At 40.2% G+C, this 19,725-nt stretch overlaps 2 protein-coding genes across 2 annotated transcripts in view; one reads left to right on the top strand and one right to left on the bottom strand.

Annotated features, from left to right (window-relative positions):
• The first annotated feature begins 410 nt into the window (after window positions 1–410).
• Window positions 411–6,780, top strand: LOC308052223 (guanine nucleotide-binding protein G(I)/G(S)/G(O) subunit gamma-10). Its single transcript, XM_080363060.1, has 3 exons — window positions 411–807; window positions 4,769–4,900; window positions 6,702–6,780. Exons 1-2 carry the CDS (start codon window positions 727–729, stop codon window positions 4,892–4,894), a joined length of 207 nt encoding a protein of 68 aa, XP_080219186.1. The 5' UTR covers window positions 411–726; the 3' UTR covers window positions 4,895–4,900; window positions 6,702–6,780.
• A 4,029-nt stretch (window positions 6,781–10,809) lies between these two features.
• The window catches only part of SHOC1 (shortage in chiasmata 1), a gene marked incomplete at its 3' end in the record, with an annotated part of 53,054 nt that continues 44,138 nt past the window's right edge, over window positions 10,810–19,725 (bottom strand). Inside the window, exons 20-27 of the mRNA XM_080362198.1 lie at window positions 18,923–19,034; window positions 17,824–17,945; window positions 16,813–16,906; window positions 15,641–15,772; window positions 15,292–15,441; window positions 14,105–14,255; window positions 13,310–13,867; window positions 10,810–10,910 (exon numbers count right to left, since the gene is read on the bottom strand). Of these exons, the coding sequence (XP_080218324.1) occupies window positions 10,810–10,910; window positions 13,310–13,867; window positions 14,105–14,255; window positions 15,292–15,441; window positions 15,641–15,772; window positions 16,813–16,906; window positions 17,824–17,945; window positions 18,923–19,034 (1,420 nt within the window). The remainder of the gene's footprint in view (window positions 10,911–13,309; window positions 13,868–14,104; window positions 14,256–15,291; window positions 15,442–15,640; window positions 15,773–16,812; window positions 16,907–17,823; window positions 17,946–18,922; window positions 19,035–19,725) is intronic.

Genomic DNA, 19,725 nt, shown 5'->3' on the forward strand with positions numbered 1-19,725 from the left:
CAAACTGATGGCTGGCAAAACCACACCGAAAAGTCAAGTTAATTATTCACAGTCACTCATGAAGAAGTGACGAACAGTGCGGGGGGCACCCAGCGACCCTGGCAGCAGCAGTAGTGGGGCAGTCTGAGCCCAACAGCTGCCTGTGGGCAGGGCAGGCTGTTAAATCTTTGCAAGCTGTTCAAGATCAGCCTTTTATTTGTTTTCTCTTTCTTCTTTTTTTTTTCTTTTGCCTCACTTTTACCCGCCCCCCCCTTTCTCCTCTTTCCCCACCTTTTTCCCCTTTTATTTCACCTTCCACCCTTTTTTCCCTTTTTCCTTTTCTTTCCTTTCCCCCAGTCCCCCATTTATCCCCCCAATTACCCCCCCCTTTTTACTTTTTTCCATCTTTTTCTCCTTTCCCCACCCTTTTCTCTTTTTCTCCCCTTCCCACTTTTTTCTTTATTATATTTTTTCGTTTTCTTTTTTCCCCCCCTTTTTAAACCTTTCCCTTTCCCTCTCCATTTCCTTCTTTCTTTTTTTCTTTTTCCTTCCTGTCCTGTTCTAACCAGCGAGGTTTCCGACCCCCAGATCAGCTGTGGCCGCCGGGGCGGGGCCGGGGCGGCTGCGGCCCCTCCCCGGGGCGGCTCCGCGAGGGCGGGTTGATCCGCGCCAGGCCGAGCCGAGCCGAGCCGCTCCGCTGCTTCCTTCCTTCCCTCTCTCCGTCCGTCCGTCCGTCGGCAGCCCGCGATGTCGTCGGGCGGCAGCCTGAGCACCATGCAGCGGCTGGTGGAGCAGCTGAGGCTGGAGGCGGCCGTGGAGAGGATCAAGGTGAGCGGGGTGCGCACCCCGGGGCGGGAGGGGCGGACGAGCTGCTCCTGCTGTTTCTTCCCCCTTTGTCCGTGTCGCCCGCCCCGGGAGCGAGTCGGGGGGCAGGGGACGAAGGGCGCCCGCGGTGGGGTTCAGTGGCTTTCTCTGCTGGAAGGATAAATGCTGCTGTGATAAATAATGCAGCAGCGCTGGGTTAGTTCTGCACCAGCGAGCACGGTAATCGAGGGCAGTTCCCTAGCCGGGAGCAGCCGAGTTCCCCTGGCTCTGAGCGCTGGCGGGTTCGCAGGGAGGGGCGGTGTGTTTGGTACCAGCTGACACGCTGGGGAAAGCTGGCAATTTTCTACGCATGCATGCACCTTCCGCTTGCAGACTTCCAGACAAAGACGGGCTAGCCAGGCAGCGCTGTCATCGCCAGCCCCTGAGAGTCGGTTTGGTTTTGCCCTGGCAGCCCGGATTCACTCGTGGAGACGTGTCCATAACAGCTCTTGGTTCCCAGCATGTGGTGGGGTCCACAGGTGTTTTGGGAAGTCAATTCTTTCCAGCCATACACAAAATCCAGCACAGGCTGCGAGGAAAAGCAAATTAATTTGTATTCTACGCTTTCCTCTTGCCTCATCATCACCATTTTTCTCTGTGCAGTCATAAAACAGCAGCTTCCTTAGTCTGACAACAGTGCTAATATATTGAGCCGCAGGAACCTAGCTTATCGATTTAAAAATAATTTAAAGTAACATTTTCTCACTATTCCTGTCCTGAGCTGTTGAAAATTTGAAGTGTCCATTGCAAGATGAAACCACTATAGCATCTGGACATCACCCTGATCAGTGCATTACTGATACTAAATTTTATGAGCAAATACTGAGTCAGCAGATGTTTGATTAATCAAAAGTGACTGTGGTTTATCACTTCAATGATGTGTGGGAATCTGGGAGATGGCACAATGCAGAGTAGAAATGGAGACTCTGTGGCAAGAGGGATATTGTTTAACACAGAAATGACTGACTAAACATTTCTGTTGCTTTATACCGCCAGCACTAGCCTGGATCTCTGTTCCTGTTCATTTTGAGGCATATAGCCTTTCTCTGTTGTTTTTTTGGGTGGGGTATAGAAAATATAGTTTGTAGTTTATTGGAGGTTGCTTTGTGGCAGTAACATATTCTGGAGCCAGACTTCTCAAGGCTACATATTTATTATGGATTCGCTTGTACGTCAGGGAGGTTTGGCCTTGGTGAGACCTCAGTCTCATCTTGCAGGATTTTGTGCAGCTCTGCTGTTCCAGGAACCTGTTAGTGCCTTTGTGCAAATGAAATACACGATTAAAAATGTGTCTTATAAAAAGTGTCATCTGAGTTTCTTGACATGCAATCTAAAACCAATGAGGAATATATTCAGCTGGTGAAACCCCATTTCGTTCAGTTTTAGCAGACACTGAGATGCGAGAAAATGTTGTTTTGGCTACTTGGAGTAGACAATGTGTTCTCAGACGGAAGCTGGATATGAAAGGATTTTAAAAATACATCCAATACTACAAAGTTCCAATGGTGTTTTTGTTTACCCTGCAGCTAAAAAAGCAGACAGGAACGATATTTTCAGAAAGAGGAAACTAAGTAGGAAATAAGTACCCCCACACATCATGCACACAGGAGGCTGCTGCAGGGAGCGTGTTTGTCCTGTGGTGAAATACGGCAGAAACCCTCGTACCTTCTGTGTGAATTGGAGGAGTGAAGAATGTTCTAGGGGCCTAAGTAGGTCTAAGATTAGACAGATTTGTCCTAGAACAACATTTTGCTGCTGTAAAGTTATCTCTCACACAGATGCCAAAAGTCAGCTGTGTATCTTTCTGTGAGCACCAGGACATACGCAGCTCAGTACATTTTGCACCACTTCATAGAATCACAGAATGTCCTGAGTTGGAATGGACCCACAAGGCTCATCGATTCCAACTCCTGTCCCTGCACGTGACAACCCCACAGTTCACACCATGTATCTGAGGGTGTTGTCCAGTCTCACTGTCAGGCTTGGGGCCGTGACACCTCCCTGGGGAGCCTGTTCCAGTGTCCAGCACCTCTGGGGGAGGAACCTTTTCCTAAAGTCCAACCTGAACCTCCCCTGGCACATCTTCCTGGACATTCCCTCGGCTTCTGTCATCAGTTGCCAAAGTTAAGTGTTTGGTGCCTGCTCCTCCTCTTCCCCTTGTGAGGAAGCTGTAACCACCATGAGATCTCCTCTTGGTCTCCTCTCAGTCTCCTCTTCTTCAGATTGAACCAACCAACTGACTTTAGCCGTTCCCCATATGGCTTCCTCTCCAAACCCTTCACCATCTTCGTAGCCTCCTCTGGATACTCTCCAGCAGCTTTATACCCTTTTTATCCTGTAGTTCCCAGCCCTGCACACAGTGAATGCTGCAGGTGAGGCCGCACCAGTGCAGAGCAGAGCGGGACCATCCCCTCCCTGCCCGGCTGGTGATGCTGCACTGGATGCACCCAGGACACGGGTTTGGCAGCAAAGTGCAAGGAGAGGCAGTGAGGACCTGCTGACTGTGCTGTGCTCATAGGGCAAGTCATGCCCTGAGAGACTTGCTATTCATTTTCCCCAGAAGAAGCTCCAGGCAGCCTTGGTCTGATCAGTGTTGGCACGTACCCGTGTGGCACAGTCGGGTACCAGCAAGGGGTCAGCACCGTGGTTGAGGTGGGAGCGCTAATGTGCCGGGGGCCCGAGGGGCTGGGCAGGAGACCTTCGCAGCCTCCAGAAAGAGGTTCTCCTCAAGGAAAGGAGGAGTGACAAATCCCACTGACTAGGAGGGATCCTTGCTGTGGGTGCTTGTCCCTGTACTCCGCTCGGGAGAACCTGGGAGGCCGTGGGAAAATGGTTCGCTTAACAACTCCCATAAATGCTGACAGCTACTGGGTAAATTTGAGCAGTTTCCAGGATGAATGTCATGGAGGAGAGCTGGGAGGTGGTGAACAGGACAGCAGTGAAAGCACAAATGAAAGAGCACACTAGGCCAGATTTCCCACAGCCTTCCCAATGCTGTTAGAAGGGATGGCCAAGAATTGAAATCCCATCAGGGCTGCGGAGTGGCCGCTTCAATCAGGAGGCTGGGAAGGGGGGATGGTCCTTCTGGCCATTATCTCATCCCTCTGCTGGCAAGACTGCAAAGTTGTGTCAGAAGGCAAATGGGTATTTCAGGAGTTCTGTAATGAAGGCAGAGGGGAACTTGTATTCCCACTAATATGCTCAGTATTTCCTTTTGTAAGAAGTTTGGCAGACAGCATGGATTTTGACAGTTCCCTGCAGCTGTAAGCAATGTGTGTCTGAGAAACCGGGAATTCCCCTGTGTTTTACTTCAAAAATACAGGCACACGACTGACTTGCCATCCATATGGAGACCTGGGGAGTTGAGTGCTGGAAGCCTCTTCCCTTTGGGTTCCACAGTGTATTCTGCAGCTCTGGGCTGTCCTCTTGGGGGGCTGGACTGTGAAGCCCTCACTTTGCTGCCAGAGAAAGGTTGCAATTTGGTCTTGAAAAGCTTTTCATCCTCATCATTTTGCTTTCATGCTTTATTATGCTCCTTCTTGCGTAACAGTTTGGATATGAAAATCCTTTTTATAAATTATCTAAGGTATAAGAGTTCAAATATAAAACTGAAAACAGTACAGTAGACTGCAAAATATTGTGGTCACAGTACTGTGCATTTTAATGAGGTCAGATTCCATTGCACTTGCACTGCAATCCTCTACACTCCTCTGGCTCATCACTGGCATACTATTTAATGTGTATTTCATCGGAGCTTCCTAAATATGTGTCTGTGCTGATTGATTTGGTGTTTTCAAATCCAAGAGCTGACTTGGCTGCTCTCCAGCTCTCTTTGATAATGATTATACAGGAGGAAATGCCTAATAGATGCTCGTGAATGAATTATTTTCCTCTCTGGATTTGTTTTTCTTTCTCCTTTACACAGGTCTCTCAGGCAGCTGCAGAACTCCAGCAGTACTGTATGCAAAATGCCTGCAAAGATGCCTTGCTTGTTGGGGTTCCTGCGGGGAGCAATCCCTTCCGAGAACCCCGATCCTGTGCTCTACTCTGAAATCAGGTAATAAAGCCACAGATACCATGATAACAATTTTAATTTGAAGTTCAAGCCCTAAGAGGGACAAGAGCACATGGTGATTGTTTGAATGTCGAGCTCTTGGTAGCAAAGTATTCATCACTTCCCTGCTGGCTCTACAAATCGTTTTCCACTTCTTTCAAGTGTGGCAGTTGGAGCATGTCTCTCTCCTACAGCTCTTTCTAGAGGTGTTTGTTTATGAGTTGTTTTTGTTTGGTTCATTTTTGTGTTTGAGCCACTCCAGGGTAATCAGCAGCATCCAAAACAGTAAAAACTGTCTGTGACCCACAGCTGTGTTTGATGCAGCCGGATACAAAAATCAGTCACATACCCAACTTGAAGAAGTAAGACGAAGCTGTGGCAGTTGCACGTGTTCTGATTACTATCTCACAGCTTAAGCAAGAACCATGTGAAAATACATTTCGTCTTCAACGCCTTATTGCAGCTCCCGTGGCTGTGCGTGTCCTGAGGCCTCTGCATTGCTGTTGGTGCAGCACCAAGAGCGGTGGAGGCAGAGAGGAGCCGAGGCAATCTGTCATCACGGCTTTCCGAGCCCTTCTCAGCACAGGTCTGAAGGATGAGCTGCTCCCTGAACTCCGCCTGCCTTGGCACTTTGCGTCACTTGTACCTGCAGAACACCTGCAGCCCGAACTGGGGGGTGGGCAACCCTCCAGCGTCTGCACATCTTTGGGATGCAATTCTGGGGTTCCCGCTGCCGTCTCTCCCATCTGCCGCGCAGATGTCAGCCACTGCAGCAGGAGGAAGAAGGGCCATGTGTGCTGGTAGCCTTGGGCAGGATCATACCTTAACTTTCGCTGGGAAATCTTGTTGCCTTTGCATGACAAACAAATGTGGAAGTAGGATATTCAGAAGGGGTTACTCTTTAAAAATAAAAACAGTTCGTGCTAGAGATCTGAAAAAACTACGGAGAGGAAGAACCACTGAATTCTGTTCTTTCTTTGAGAGTGCTAACAAAGCAAAAAGGCATGTTTTCTTTAAGGGCAGAATTTACACTAGAACATGAAGTGGTTGTAAAATCTTCCCCTTCCTGCTGCCAGGGTTCCTGAGCTTGCAGATATGCTTGTGCCTCATCAGTAGCGCAGTTTTGATTGTTGCTACATAGGCTTGACTAAACAGGATTGAAGCTGAAGAGACCGAACAACTGAGCGTGAGAGGCTTTTCTGGAAAAACTTGGCGCAGGGAGAAGGCACAAGCAGAAGATTTTCTTAATTTAGGTGCTACCCGTAATTCTTCCTGCAAGTAAGATAAAATTAATAGATAAAATAAAATTCATAGATAAAAGAAGATAAATAATATAAAATTCATAGTGACCGTTGCATGTGTTTTTCTGTTATTGGAGCAGCTTTCCACCTTTCTTTTGTCTTTGTGTGTGTTTGTACGTATGTCTAGGATTCACGTATGTATTTCTAGGATCATCCAGACAGGATATGAAACATTCTTTCACACAAGTTTGATTAATTTATGTTAATTTAAGAAATTCATAGCTCAGTCCAATATGTCATTTAGTCATCTTTTGCTGATAGATCAGTTATCTAGTTTATTGTTATTTATCTGTCTTATGATCATAAAAAATGAAAGCAAAGTTAAAAAAACAATCAAAAAATGTGTGGTATTCAAGGATGGCAACATCCAACAAAGGAAAGTGGTTATTCTTTTTGTTTGTTTGTTTGTTTGTTTTCATTGCAAAGGAGGTTTTGTGTTATGATTTGTAAATGTATCAGCTTAGGAAAATGGCATTTAATAAACTTTTCTTTTCCTCTTATAGGGAAGGTCATTGGAGAGCTGCCTTCGAGCATGACATGAATAACAACTGCCTTTCCTTCAAAAGAAAAGCCTCTCTCTGTGTCCCAACATTTGTATGGCTAAAACAATGTCCTCAATATTTATCTGTTTGCTCTTCTGAATTTGTACTTCACTATCTTTTGCTAATGTTCTTACAGTTTTTTTAATGTAACTCTTATACTTTTAATAATCGTCACAATTGTTACTGCACTATGCTAACTATACAAATATTACTTGAGAAGTTTACATTTTAGAAAACAAAAACACACGAATTGTTACCAAATTGCTTAATCCTGTATTGGTAAACTGTTACACTGGAACGATCGTAAAATCTTTTTTTTTTTCCCCAAAATTAAACATCCAAAAAGTGAATTGTTAACTTACAAAAACTAAATAAAACTAAATGCTGTTAGTACTGAAGTAATGGTCCCAGGGGGAATCTTGCTTCTATTAGCAACAGCTGGAACAAACTACATTTTTTTTCAAGTGCATTGAAGTACATAAATGACACATATGAGAAACTGCTGGGCACAATGTGTAGCACAGGCATGTTTCTTACACAACTTCTAATCTGTAATACTTCTAATCTGTACTTGTAAAGGTACTGCTGTGATGGAATTTCCTTGACATGTTTAAAATGTGACCAAACAGACACTAAAAGTCCACGACACCAAATATAGTTGCATGCACACTTTTCAAGGTTTGCAATACACAAAGCTTACTAAAATGTGCTTGGTGATTTGCCTTCCGTTTTTTTATAGAGCACTTTTACAAGGACAACCAACTTTTTTGATAGTTTTTTAATTTTGTCTACTTTCTATTGTTTGTATTACTCTTTTAGAAATTTGGAAATAAAGTTCCTTTCCCTACTGACTTTGAACTCATTGTTTCATTGTAACTAAGAGCAGATACTGTAAGGAAGAGCATACTTTGATTTTGCAGTGAGAGGCCTCAAGCTATTTGGCTTTTTGGCAAGGCTGCTATTGGATTTTTTAGAAAATGTGTCTTATTGATAGAAAAATAATATTTGTAGCTATATACCATTTTGGGGGTAAATGTTACCCTGCTCGCTTCAACATTTTGAAACTGTAAGGAAGAAGTTTGCAATCTCAGCATTTAATTTTCATGAATATTCACTGAAATGGGGCAATGAGAATCCTTCATGCTGTTCAGTCTTTGCCAAAAGATTTTTATTCTTGCTGCAGGAAGACATTGAAATGAGAGTCGTAATACCACCAGTATGTATTGTGCCTCTAAACACAGATGAGAACATCCTTCCTTCAGAGCTTTTCTTCGCTCTGGCTTCCTTTCATTGTAGGTTGTTTGAATATGGCAGTTTTTGTTTTAGTTCTCACATGCACACACTGCGGAAGTCTAGAGGAAGCATGGTTATTCTTGCACAGAGGTGATCAGAGGCTCAGATTGAGGTCAAAAAGCTCGAGTTGGGGAGGATGACAGTGTCCATCAAATGCCTCTGAACAGCCAGGGAGCTGGCTACTCCCTCCCCAGCAAACACTTCGTATTTCTTTAACCTCCCCCCATTCCCACATCTGTTTTTCCCCCCGGGCTCCTCTGCTGCATACGCCTTAGTGTCCTCACTTGGAGCTGGAGTTCTGCGGTGGCTGCTGAGCTGGCATGAGGAGCTGCCAAGCTGCAGAGTGCAGGAGGAAGCGGCTGCTGCTCACCAGCTGCTGTTGTCTCTTGGCTGCCCTGTCCAGCTCCGTGTGGGATCTGTGCACCAGCGTGGGCACACGGCAGGTCCTGACTGCATCCGCATTGCGCACCAGCAGCGCGTGGGAAGAGCTGTGCAGAGGTTGTGAGACGGGGTAGGAGTGCTTCATCCTGGTGTGCCTGCGAGCATGGTGGTTCTTCTGCAGTCCCACAGGAGGAGGACACATTCCAGTCTCTTCAGAGCAGCGTGCTTGCTGCACCCTTGTGTGCTCAGGGCAGCGCAGCTGAGCTGCTGGGAACAAGCTGGGAGAGGGATGACATCAGTGCCACCTCTGTCCTCCCATGCATGGTCTGTGACAAAAGTTGGGTGTCAGAATGAGCTCCAGAACAGAGTTGGTTGGTGTTAAGGTCCTTGGGTTTCTGCGGGGAGTCAATTTTACAAAGCATGCCGCTGCTGGTCATTTTGTGTTGGCTAAATGAAGCAGCCTGCGTCTTCACAGGCGAGCTTTTGCAGGTCTCCTTTTTGACTGTCTGCTTCTGCAGGAGCAGAACAGGGTGTCTCATCCCTGCCAGGTCAACTGGACAGTGTCTCATCTCCAGCTGTGGGTGCGCCTGGGTCTGCACTGCTTCACCGAACCAACACTGAACAGCATTGCACATGCTGCCCCTGCTCCTACAGCTGTCATCTGCAGTGGGGTGGAGAACATCTTTCTTTACCAAAGAACATCCAAGAGGGCTGTCTGCTGAGGACATTTTTTCTCCCTAATCGAAATCCAATGCAGATAGCACCTGAATTTTCTTCACTTACTTAAGGCAGGTCACATGCCTTTGTTTTTAAAGTGATCTACAGCTTATCTGAGCTAGTCTTCCATGGTCATGTGAAATGTAGTGTCAGCCCTTCGCTGTGGTAAACAAGGACATAAATACATAGCTTGGCAGTGGCAGCTATAATTTTCTCCACTGTGGTCATCTGTGAGTGGGACTTCCTAGAGCTGCACTCCTAAAAGAACAGATTCCTGGGCCTTTCAGTCTAGGAGGCAGTGCTGAAAAACAGAGCCAAACCCATGATGCAAAGAGATGGAAAATGGTTAGGTCAAGTAACCACAAAAATGGACCAGAAATAGTAAGCAAACTGCAATTTTTATTTAAATCTTATTCTGGGCAAAGTAGAGAAAAGCTGGCTTGTTTGCATTCTACTAGAGGTCTTATGTTACACTTGAAAGGGGTTTTCTAAAGTCTTGCAAACAATTTGGGCACAAAAAACTTGGGGATATTACTCACATCTTTTAGGAACTCTCGGCTAAAAATCAGCACTCCATTTTCTTTGAGAGACCAAAGCTTTCTCCCCTAAATGCTGGATTTTGTTATCCAAATAATGAATATGCACTTAATGAAGGCTCAATGTCAAGAAAATATTTTACTGCAAGCATAAACTTTAAACTTGATGGTTGTTTTATTTTTTTTTATTATTTTATTTTTTAATTTTTCCCCTCTTTCTGTTATTGCATCAAAGTTAAAAAGATTTGTAAGTTTGAAAACTGAATCACGTCAGCTGAAGGCCACTGAACAGACACGGACATTCTGGAGCTGGCAGGCATTCCTGTGCAAACCATGTATGCATTCCTGCAGCAGAATGGAGTTACTGTCTACCACAGCTCCCACACATATTTCCAGTTTCATTGCCAAATCTTTTGACGGAAAGTGAGGGTTCTAGTACTACTCTATCCTCTCTCTCACTGCCTCCCAGGTGACTCCCATCTCCCTACTTGCTGATGCACTGTAGCAGGCTGAAAGATGTGGATGCCAACAAATGTCCTTCCACCAGATTATGGAGAGAGCTAAGGGTCACAGCTTAGTTCTTCCAATGCAATATATCAGAATTCTAAATTTCAACATGTCTTTCTCATGTTGTCCACAAAACAAATACGTTGTTCAGGAACTCACCATGTGGTTTCTAAAGGAGCTGTCAGAAGAAGCGGAAATGAGCCCAAGGGACAAACACAAAGAGTCACAGCTCTAAGTGTAAGAAAGCTCTAAAATTTCAAAAGCAGCCCTGAGATCTGGGAAGATTGGTCCATCTTTAAGTGTGGGAAGCTGCATGCTCTGGGAGCAGACATAGGTGCCTTGAAACCTCTATATTCTTATCTTTTTTTAAATTAATATTTTATTTTTGTATAAAGAGTGATAAAGTACCTTTATATCACCCATGAGAACAAACAGAGAAGCAGTAATTCTGCAGGTTCAAGGAACTAACTTGTTTAGTAAAATCTTAAAAACATACAAAAGAAGCCTGAATTATTAAGGATTTTAAAACCCTAATTTTTCTCTAAAAATAAATAAAAAAATGAATTTAATATATTTCTCTTCAAAGAGTTTAAGAATTTAAAAAAGTATGCGTAGTAAGCAAATCCCCATTTCATTCAAAAAAATTTGAGACGTGTTTGTCCATCACTTCTTCCAGGGACTCTCTCATATGACAGTCTCTTTTTTTTGAACTCTGGTACTTCTGCAAATCCTGAATCTGTAAAAGAAGTGGAAAGAAAATATATGTACAATAAACTGCAAATACAACATGAATGCAGACTTAACTATGTGTTTCTCAGAAGCAACATAAGACTTTAGCTTTAACCAGGATGCTCTAAATGAAAAGTATCAACTGCCATAAAATTAAATATGTAAAGATTAATATTAACTACTGCTTACTACAACTGATCAGTTTTATGCATATCGTCCTGTAATAATAACAGAGTACCTTATACAGAATAAGTACATCAACCTGCACTATGCTTAACCACAATATTCCAGTAAAGATATAAATGTTTATTTCTATTTCATTAACTATACACAGTACTATTCAGTAGTTGTGAAAGTTAATTCTTTTTAACCAGAGACGTGTTCATGTTTCTGTAAGTTGTTTAAAAAAGCTACTCACATTCTTAAGATTCAAGTATCTTTACAATAAAATATTTGAGTGGTTGCTTATTCAAAATAAGCTACTGTAAGAAAATTCTGTTTAGTCTTTACAAACAGTATTGTCAGAAAACTTTAACACTGACCTAAAGGCTTCATCTGTTCCTGTGGAAATAGTGACTTGTCATATTAGCATTAATTGTTTGTGGTTTAATAAAAGCTTGAACTGAAGCCTAAAGAAATCCCTGGGGGTTCCCAATGTGTCTTTTTAACTTGACCGTGTACACATTTCTTAAACTTGGGATTCCACATTTCTCAAATCTGGCACTTCAGAAAGGCTTTCACTGTATTAAGGTGTTCTTTTTCATTAGTGTGCACAACAGTTTAGCACACTTTCCGCGCCCCCCCCCCCCCCCCCGCCCCGCAAGTGGAAAATAAAGTAAAACAAGCCTATTCTTCAAAAATCTAAAGCAAAAATCACTCTTCCTTTTTTTTGATTTGATCCATGTTGTTTAAGTATACCTTTACCCTACTGGGCAAGAGTATTAGACAGCTTATCAGTGGGAGATCACAGTGTTTTCAGAATACTGTAAAATCAGTACCAGAAGAATCTCCCCCATCTCTACTGAAACTCTTATATTTATAATTTTATACTATCAGTGCCAGTTACAGGTTACCGAAATAGTGTTATCTACCCAGTAATACTCCAGGTCTCAATTTTAATCCCAACGGAAGGGCAACAGGTCTGTTAAGAGTTTCTACATGAACATTTTGATTTCCATAGGCTGAAATTCAAAAGCAGTTCACCATATCCAATTAAATTTTCCTCTCTTTACTACCATAATTGCCTTAAGCAGCCCATGAAACATAATGATATCAATTAGTTACTTGTGTTTTCATGAATGAGTCTGGTCTAATTAATGAAAGCATTTTAATGCTGTGCAGACCTTGCTGTACCACCAAGAGATTTAAGGACAGGCAGCAACAGAGAAAACATAAATTAAATCATCCATGCTAAGAGTTATGCACTTTATTTGAGAAGCTTAACCTTGTATTTTTAAAGAATGTGGCACTTCACCTATAGGGAAGTGTCAGAATAAAAAAAAATACTACACTATATGATACAGCAATACTTAGCTTGACAGGGACTAGTGATGCTTTCTTACTTTTAAGACTCCATGGATACCATGGATATGTATCATGGCTTATAAAAAAGGTCTGAAGCTGACTATCTTTGAGAAAGTAAACCAGGGATAAGAAAATGACTGAAAAAAAAAAAAAAAGAAAAGAAAAGAAAAGAAAAGAAAAGAAAAGAAAAGAAAAGAAAAGAAAAGAAAAGAAAAGAAAAGAAAAGAAAAGAAAAAAAGAGAAGCCTGAAGGTTTTATACAAGGACTGTACACGCCTTCAGGGTAAACAGCTAAAAAATATTCCAAGAATAAGTGAACTGTATGAAACAAACTTAGAAAGGTGTCAGAGTGAAATTCTTACTCCGTGAACACCAACAGCAAAATCACAGCCATTAGCGGTATCTAAATTTCACTCTCTGAATTTGCCAAATCTACTTTTTGTCCTTTAGAGAAAATACTTTCTAGTCTTTTCTTCCCCCTTTTGTCCAAACCTATGTTTACAAAATAATCTTTCCCATAACTTTTAAAACAATTCTGGCACATTTATTATGCACATTTTAGGCACTGCCAAAGAGAGTAGAAGCTGAAGCTTACAATATTGGAGAACTACACTTTTCAATATTTCAGCAAGGAAAAATAACACAATCCTATTTTATTAAAAAGTATTCTTACACTCAACACAGAAAAGAAATGTTTAGGAAGATTTTGTCACAGAAGAAATAGATACGCAAGTAAGATTTTAGTAAAGGAAACATGAAACTGTCGGGCTGGACTGGATTTAACAACTATTTGAAGAATACACAAAATCTAGTCTTACAGATACTCCTGTGTCCAACTGAGTTACAAACAGAATTTCAAAAATTCTGCTTGCCTTGGACATACCTGTTCTATTTTTCTCATTTGTCCATGAGAATGGTAGACTTTGTTTTCTCTTTCCTTTAGATTCTCTGCCTATTTGGTTAAAATTCAGACTTTGAAGCTCATGTGGGTCAACAAAAAAATCAGAGAGAAAAGTGTCGGATGCAAAGGAATCACAGGGGCCTGTGGATGGAGAGTCATTCCATGGGGTCTGGTCAATTAGAATTCCTGGGCTTTTGTATGTTGTATCTCCAAATTCTTCTAGAAAACCCTTAGAGCTCTCCTGAGGTGCATAGCCACTGAAAGGTGCAAAAAACCTCTCTTTTTCAGAGTGTTTGGAAGAATGATCGGAGCTACAGTGCGTCTTGAAAGGCTGTCTTTGAACATGAAGAGAAGTCGTAAGATCAAGATGAGCGAAATCTTCACAGTCCTTTCGCAGAGCAAAGAAATTCTGCTTCCCTTCCATAATTACGTCTGAAGAACATGATTTCTTTTGCATACAGCTTGGAAGATCAGGGTCAAAAAAACCCTGATGATGATTTAATGGAGGAACTAGGCCTTCAGAATTCATATGAGATGTTCCTGGCAGAGAAAAATTTGAACCATTATGTTTGGAGAATGAAAACTTAGCTTATTTCTCTACATTTTGGAGAACACCCAGATGTCACTGAGCATTTTAACTGCAGTCTGTCTCTGCAGAATAACTGACATTTCCATAATTAGAAGACAAAGATTCTAATACACTAAGATTTTTCATTTCCAAAGGAAACACAGTTTCTTCGTAATTCAAGATACTACCTGTGCTGTTCTGTGCCTTACCAAGCAGCTCTAAAGACTGATGATTTTGTTTATTATCTGGACAGAATGTGTTGAAGTTATTCCGGTTTTCTGGGGGTGATGGACCTTTCACTGTTGTTTCTGGTGGAGCAGCAGCATTTACGTTGTACAAAGATGTCATGTCACTAAAATGCTGAAACCAAAATACTTTATAATTGAGGATACATGAGGAGTGTGTATAGTACACGTCTACACTGTCAAATTCAAAACCAGTTGTTAGGATTCTAAGATGTATATTTTTTTGTTTACTGGAATAAAAAATAAGCTACCAATACATAGGGAGAGGCATGTACCTGTCTCAGATTTATAAAAAGAGTAAGTAAGAGCCTGCCTCTTGAAACACAGGAAAATCTCAATATCTTGATATACTTTATTATCTTTCATTAGTCCAGGACTGTAGGAAGTAGTGTCTGCAATGGATTTGCGCATATCATGCATCAAAGAGGAATTAAACTGACAAGATCTTATTCTGTTTTTCCATCAGTAAACATGGCTTTACACATATACAGTTATTACAATAACATGCACAAAGTTGATATTCGGTGTAGAAGCTTGTCCTCCCATTTTCTTGACTGACAAAAACTGTGCATTTTAAAATCTAATTAGCTGACTATGATCAGTCTATAATTATCTCAGAGTTGGCCCAACTGAAATAGTGGGACCACACAATTCTAGGTGCAGAGTGGACACTTCAGTGAATGGAATTCTTCATCTTAACCTCTGGGGCTCTTTCAAATGCTTAGTACTATGAATTTATAAGGGGTGGGTTTATTGTTGTGTAAGAATAAGGAAGGAAATGAGGAAGGAAAGAAGGGAGGGAAGGAGAGAAGGAGGAAGGGAAAAAGGCCTGGAAATACTTAAATAGAAAACATTTCTTATATTAGGGAAACATGTAAGTTTGTATGTTGATACAATACTTGATACAATGAAGCTTGAAGAAGCAGCTGATCAAACAAGTATTTTTTTCCAGTTAAGGAAATGTTCTAATAATCTTCACAAGAACATGGTGACTTGATAAACTCTGATGAGATTTGCAGGCTCAACATTTTAGATTTGAATTATATGCTAAGGCACATAATTAGTTTTTAAATGATACCTTCAAATATTCATGTAGCATCAGCTAAAAAAATGTAAAGATTTATCTAATACATAAATCAGTTTTGGCCAACCTTTAAAACTTTTTTTGGAACTTCTGGCAGAAGTTCCTGAAGTTGATCAAAGCTTGCAAGAAACAATGTGTTCAGTGAAGATCCCTTCTTTAACATAAGCTGAGCAACCAGAGGGTTGATACATGGAAAAGTAAGCAGACATTTCTCTGTCTGAAAATGGAAATCAATTTGTTAGACTGATATCTGACAAACTTTTATATATATATAAAACCAAAGTTTACATATATAGATGTAATCATACTTATATACTTATCTTCTCAATATACTTTAAGAGAACAACAAAAAAAGCCTAGAATTTTATGAGTAGGAAAAATGGGAAGAGTATAATTTAATGCAATGATGAGCAAACCTCAGATGGCAAGACAGAAAGCCAGGATTTGTCCAGCCACTCATGAGGACTGACATTAGATGTTATCAAAATGTTGTCAGCAATCTGACGAATTAGCAGTGCTGCCTCTTCAATCCCTGGTGTAAGAACTACCTAAAAATGATACATACAGTTTTTGGTTACAACTTACACTAAGAAATGTCTTAATTTGCTCTAGAAGTTAAATGGGAAAGCTTAAAGGTGACCCTGAGCACAACAGCTGGTAATGTGGAGTAATTAAACCTGATCCCTGTTTACCATGTTGGGGGAACTCCAAACTCTGACCACTAACCTAGCTGCAAATTACACTCCTCATTTATGTAAATCCTATGTAAGTGAAATTAGTTTATCCTATAGGCCTTTTATATGTGATCAAGCTTATGGGTATGAGTTCCTAATAAAACAGGTAATTTGGAAACACCTAATATAGTTTAAGAAGATGTATAACACTTTGGAGGTGTAAGTAATTTCCACACGAACGACACTGCTGAGTACATGGAATGAAAACAGCCTTGTCCTCTCTTTAACCTTCCTTTACTCAGATAAATTTGAAACAAATTTTAATGTGCAAATAAGTTTAAAATTGCCTGAAAAGATGTTACTTCATTCAAAAGTGATGTTACTTCATTCAAAATTAATGTTACAGACATCATCTTGGCAAGCTGAATTAAACTTCTGCCCCATTTTCTAATGTTGCTTATTCTAGATACTGCATTTTCTGATTTATAATGAAAAAGTTAATTTAGCTTGCCACATAAAAAAAACCCACAAACAAAAACAAATGAACAAACACAACTAGCTGACACCAGAGAAAATTGCCTTTTTCTTCTATCACATTAGTAACATAATATTAATCTGAAATGTTAAATTAAGACATAAACATAACTAATTCTAATAATTCATAACATTGAAGGTACGATTTCATTTCTTGACTCCTAGCCATAAAAACAATTCAGGTGCTATTTGATTCAACTTGTACTGCAGTCAATACAGTCTTTTCACTGACTCTGGCAGCACTGAATTAATCTCCCCCTCTTATTTTTATAATTTTAAGCTATTATAAGGTTTTGATGTAGAATGCATACTTGATTAGGCACTTTAAAAATGTCATACAATGAAGATTAAAACAGAAAGTTTGTTACAAAAAATATTACCTTCACTTCAAAGTCTTCTGACTTCTGTGTAAGTTCAATTAGAGCAGCATAAATTAAGACAAGGTTAAGCAGAGTATCTCCCCTGAGACTGTACCTATAAAGCAGTTTCATTGGCCCATTAATATTTAATATGCACATGTAATAATACCAAAATGTCTGTTCCATGTGTTAATAAATGTCTGTTTCATTTCTTGGAATCAAGAATACTAGTAGAGTTTGAGAATTAATATCTGTGAAAGGAGAACTAGGACACATGAAGTGACTGAGTGCTCAAGCAAAGCGAGCCTGGCCTGCAGCAAAAGGATTGGATGAGGGTCAGTCATTGGAGAAAAATTACACAGAGAGGAAAGGTGATGCATGGAAAACTCACCACTTGCTCATAGAAAGAAAGCTCACAATAGGTAGTACAGGAATGCTTATAAACTGTATCAACAAAAACTGTGCTTCCATAGCAAAAGGAGAACTACTGATGGATTAGAAGAACGTTTGAAGAGTGTCTCCCTGTTGCAAATTATATACAGTGAGGCTAACAGGGTAATTTATAACCATGTATTTGTAGGGGTTAATTTACATCAAACAGTTATGAAGAATAATTCCAGTGGTTAATATCCTTATTCTTATGAAATTTCTGGACCTGTTAATTCAAAATACACCTCATATTAGCATTACCTGCCTCAAATCCTGTTACAACAACCATTTCTTTACCTCTTGTGCAAGACTAAAAACATCCTAATACATAAAAACATCTTTGCTGACTGTTTTTTGGAGTCCCCAGTGATTACTGATACTTCTGGTACTTCATTCCACTTCTATCATTCCACTGTAACTAAGCAAGAAGTCCAAAGCACATTAGAAATATGAGCTAACAATATTAATATTGTTCTAAGAGAAATATGTTCCTACAGGGAAATTCAAAGAACAAAGAGTGTTAGCTTGTTCTAATAAGCAGCTTCCTTTAGTGGTAAGTTTGCTTTAAAAATACCAAGATACCAGAAGAATTTAATAACTTACTCTAAACTCAGTCTTTCTCTGGAATAGAAAATGATCCAACAGCATGTATATTGGAGCGATAATGCCATCAGCTTCCATATTATATTGTCATAGAATTTATCATAATTTAGTTCTTCCATACCCTACCATAAAATTAATATAAAAAGTAAAAACGAAATAAATGTATTACCATGGCTGTCACAAAGCTTTTAATGTGCATCGCTGTATTATGCAGAAGTTAGATCAAACAAAAATACAGGTAAATAATAGAGGCATTAAATAAGCAGCCGGTAGTCAGGAAAACTAAGTTGCATTTGCAACTTTTATTTGTTTGACCTTTAATAGCTGATTCACTTGCTTCATGTCTCTGTTTTGCTCCTGTAAAAAGGAAACACTGCTACTAACATTTCAGGGTGTTCTTAAGATTTCTGAGAACTTTAATAATGTACAATACTGTTATAAACCTCTGAACTATTTATTTAACCTATACAAATCATACTATACCTACACTGAATCAAGCACACCGCTAATTGCAGTAGCATTTTCAGTAACACGTAGGAATATCTGTGTTGTGTTTGTAATACTAATTGATTATTTTATTCTTGATCTATCTTTCAGTAGCAGTTCTTCTAGTTGTAAAGTCATCTGTCACTGCATACCAGAATTTAAATGTTATGCTATTGTCCAAATGATTATTTTTTGCTAAAAGTAAGACATGGTATTCTCCACGATAATTCAGATAACTATCTGAAACGGGAGGAATTAACATGCACATTGATAAAAGCTTATAGTGACAGATACATTTAATTAATTATTAAACTATTCCTTCATGTAACCTTATTTTCAAGAATGCATCCGTTAACTAGATCTAACACAATTCAATCTCAGGTCAAATTTTACGCTTCTGTGAAAAAATGTAGATACAGACATGAGAACATTTTAAACTAGTCAAACTGACACAATTTTGGAGGTAATGAATTTGGAAATAATTTGTGTGGTGAAACAATGCATGAACTAAATATGATTATGAGGAAGAAAAGATATGTTAGAAGGCTGCGGATATGGTCTACAAGTGACCAAATACATAACAGAACTTGGACATACTAATTTGATTTTGTACCTGCAGAAAGATAGCAGTACATTCATCTATTGTCAACACAACATATCGATCTGTACTTCCAAAGAGCCTTAAGGAGAAACTACTGCTTCTTTCAACAAAGGTAATGCTGTACCTGAAGAAGTCAAATTATTTTATCAAATCTCGGCTAAGTAAAATAAGATTTTCTTAAAGGAAATTAATAACATACTTCTATCATTACAACTTTTTAAGTTGCACGTCTTTTCATACCTTGATCTTTCTCAAATGCTCAAGGTCACTTTAAGACACATGCAAAGAATACACATCAATGTAGCAGTGACTTAAAGAAATATTATTTGATTAAATTATGTTGCTAACCACATCAAATATGACCTGATACACAGCTTCTGACATACAGACATACAGAAACTAAGATAGATGAATCAAGAAAATAGCTACTCCATTTGTGTAATTAAATGCATATTGCATTTATTTTCTTCCTTTCATGATTGTGCAGCATAGGGAAACCAAACAGTGAAAACTCCCTGACTGCCATTGGTATGATCCCAAATTTTTCTGAGTGAAGAAGAACTGCCAGCAGCAGAGGCTCCTGTTACCAACTGTGTGAGCAAAGTGTCACTGAATGAACATCACACACTTGGGGCCTTCAGGGAGTCTTGGCTGACTAAAGGGGAAGGTTGAGAAGGTACAATCGTCACACTACTTGGCCTCATCCCTAGGAAACACAGGAGATATAAACCTGAATCTGCCAGCAGTAAGTCGTCTAGAAACTTGGATGGACAGTGTATTCAGACATTAAGAAAAAAGTGACCCTTTCTGAAACT

This window comes from Nesoenas mayeri (assembly GCF_963082525.1).
Source record: "Nesoenas mayeri genome assembly, chromosome: Z".
In the NCBI taxonomy this organism is placed as follows: domain Eukaryota; kingdom Metazoa; phylum Chordata; class Aves; order Columbiformes; family Columbidae; genus Nesoenas; species Nesoenas mayeri.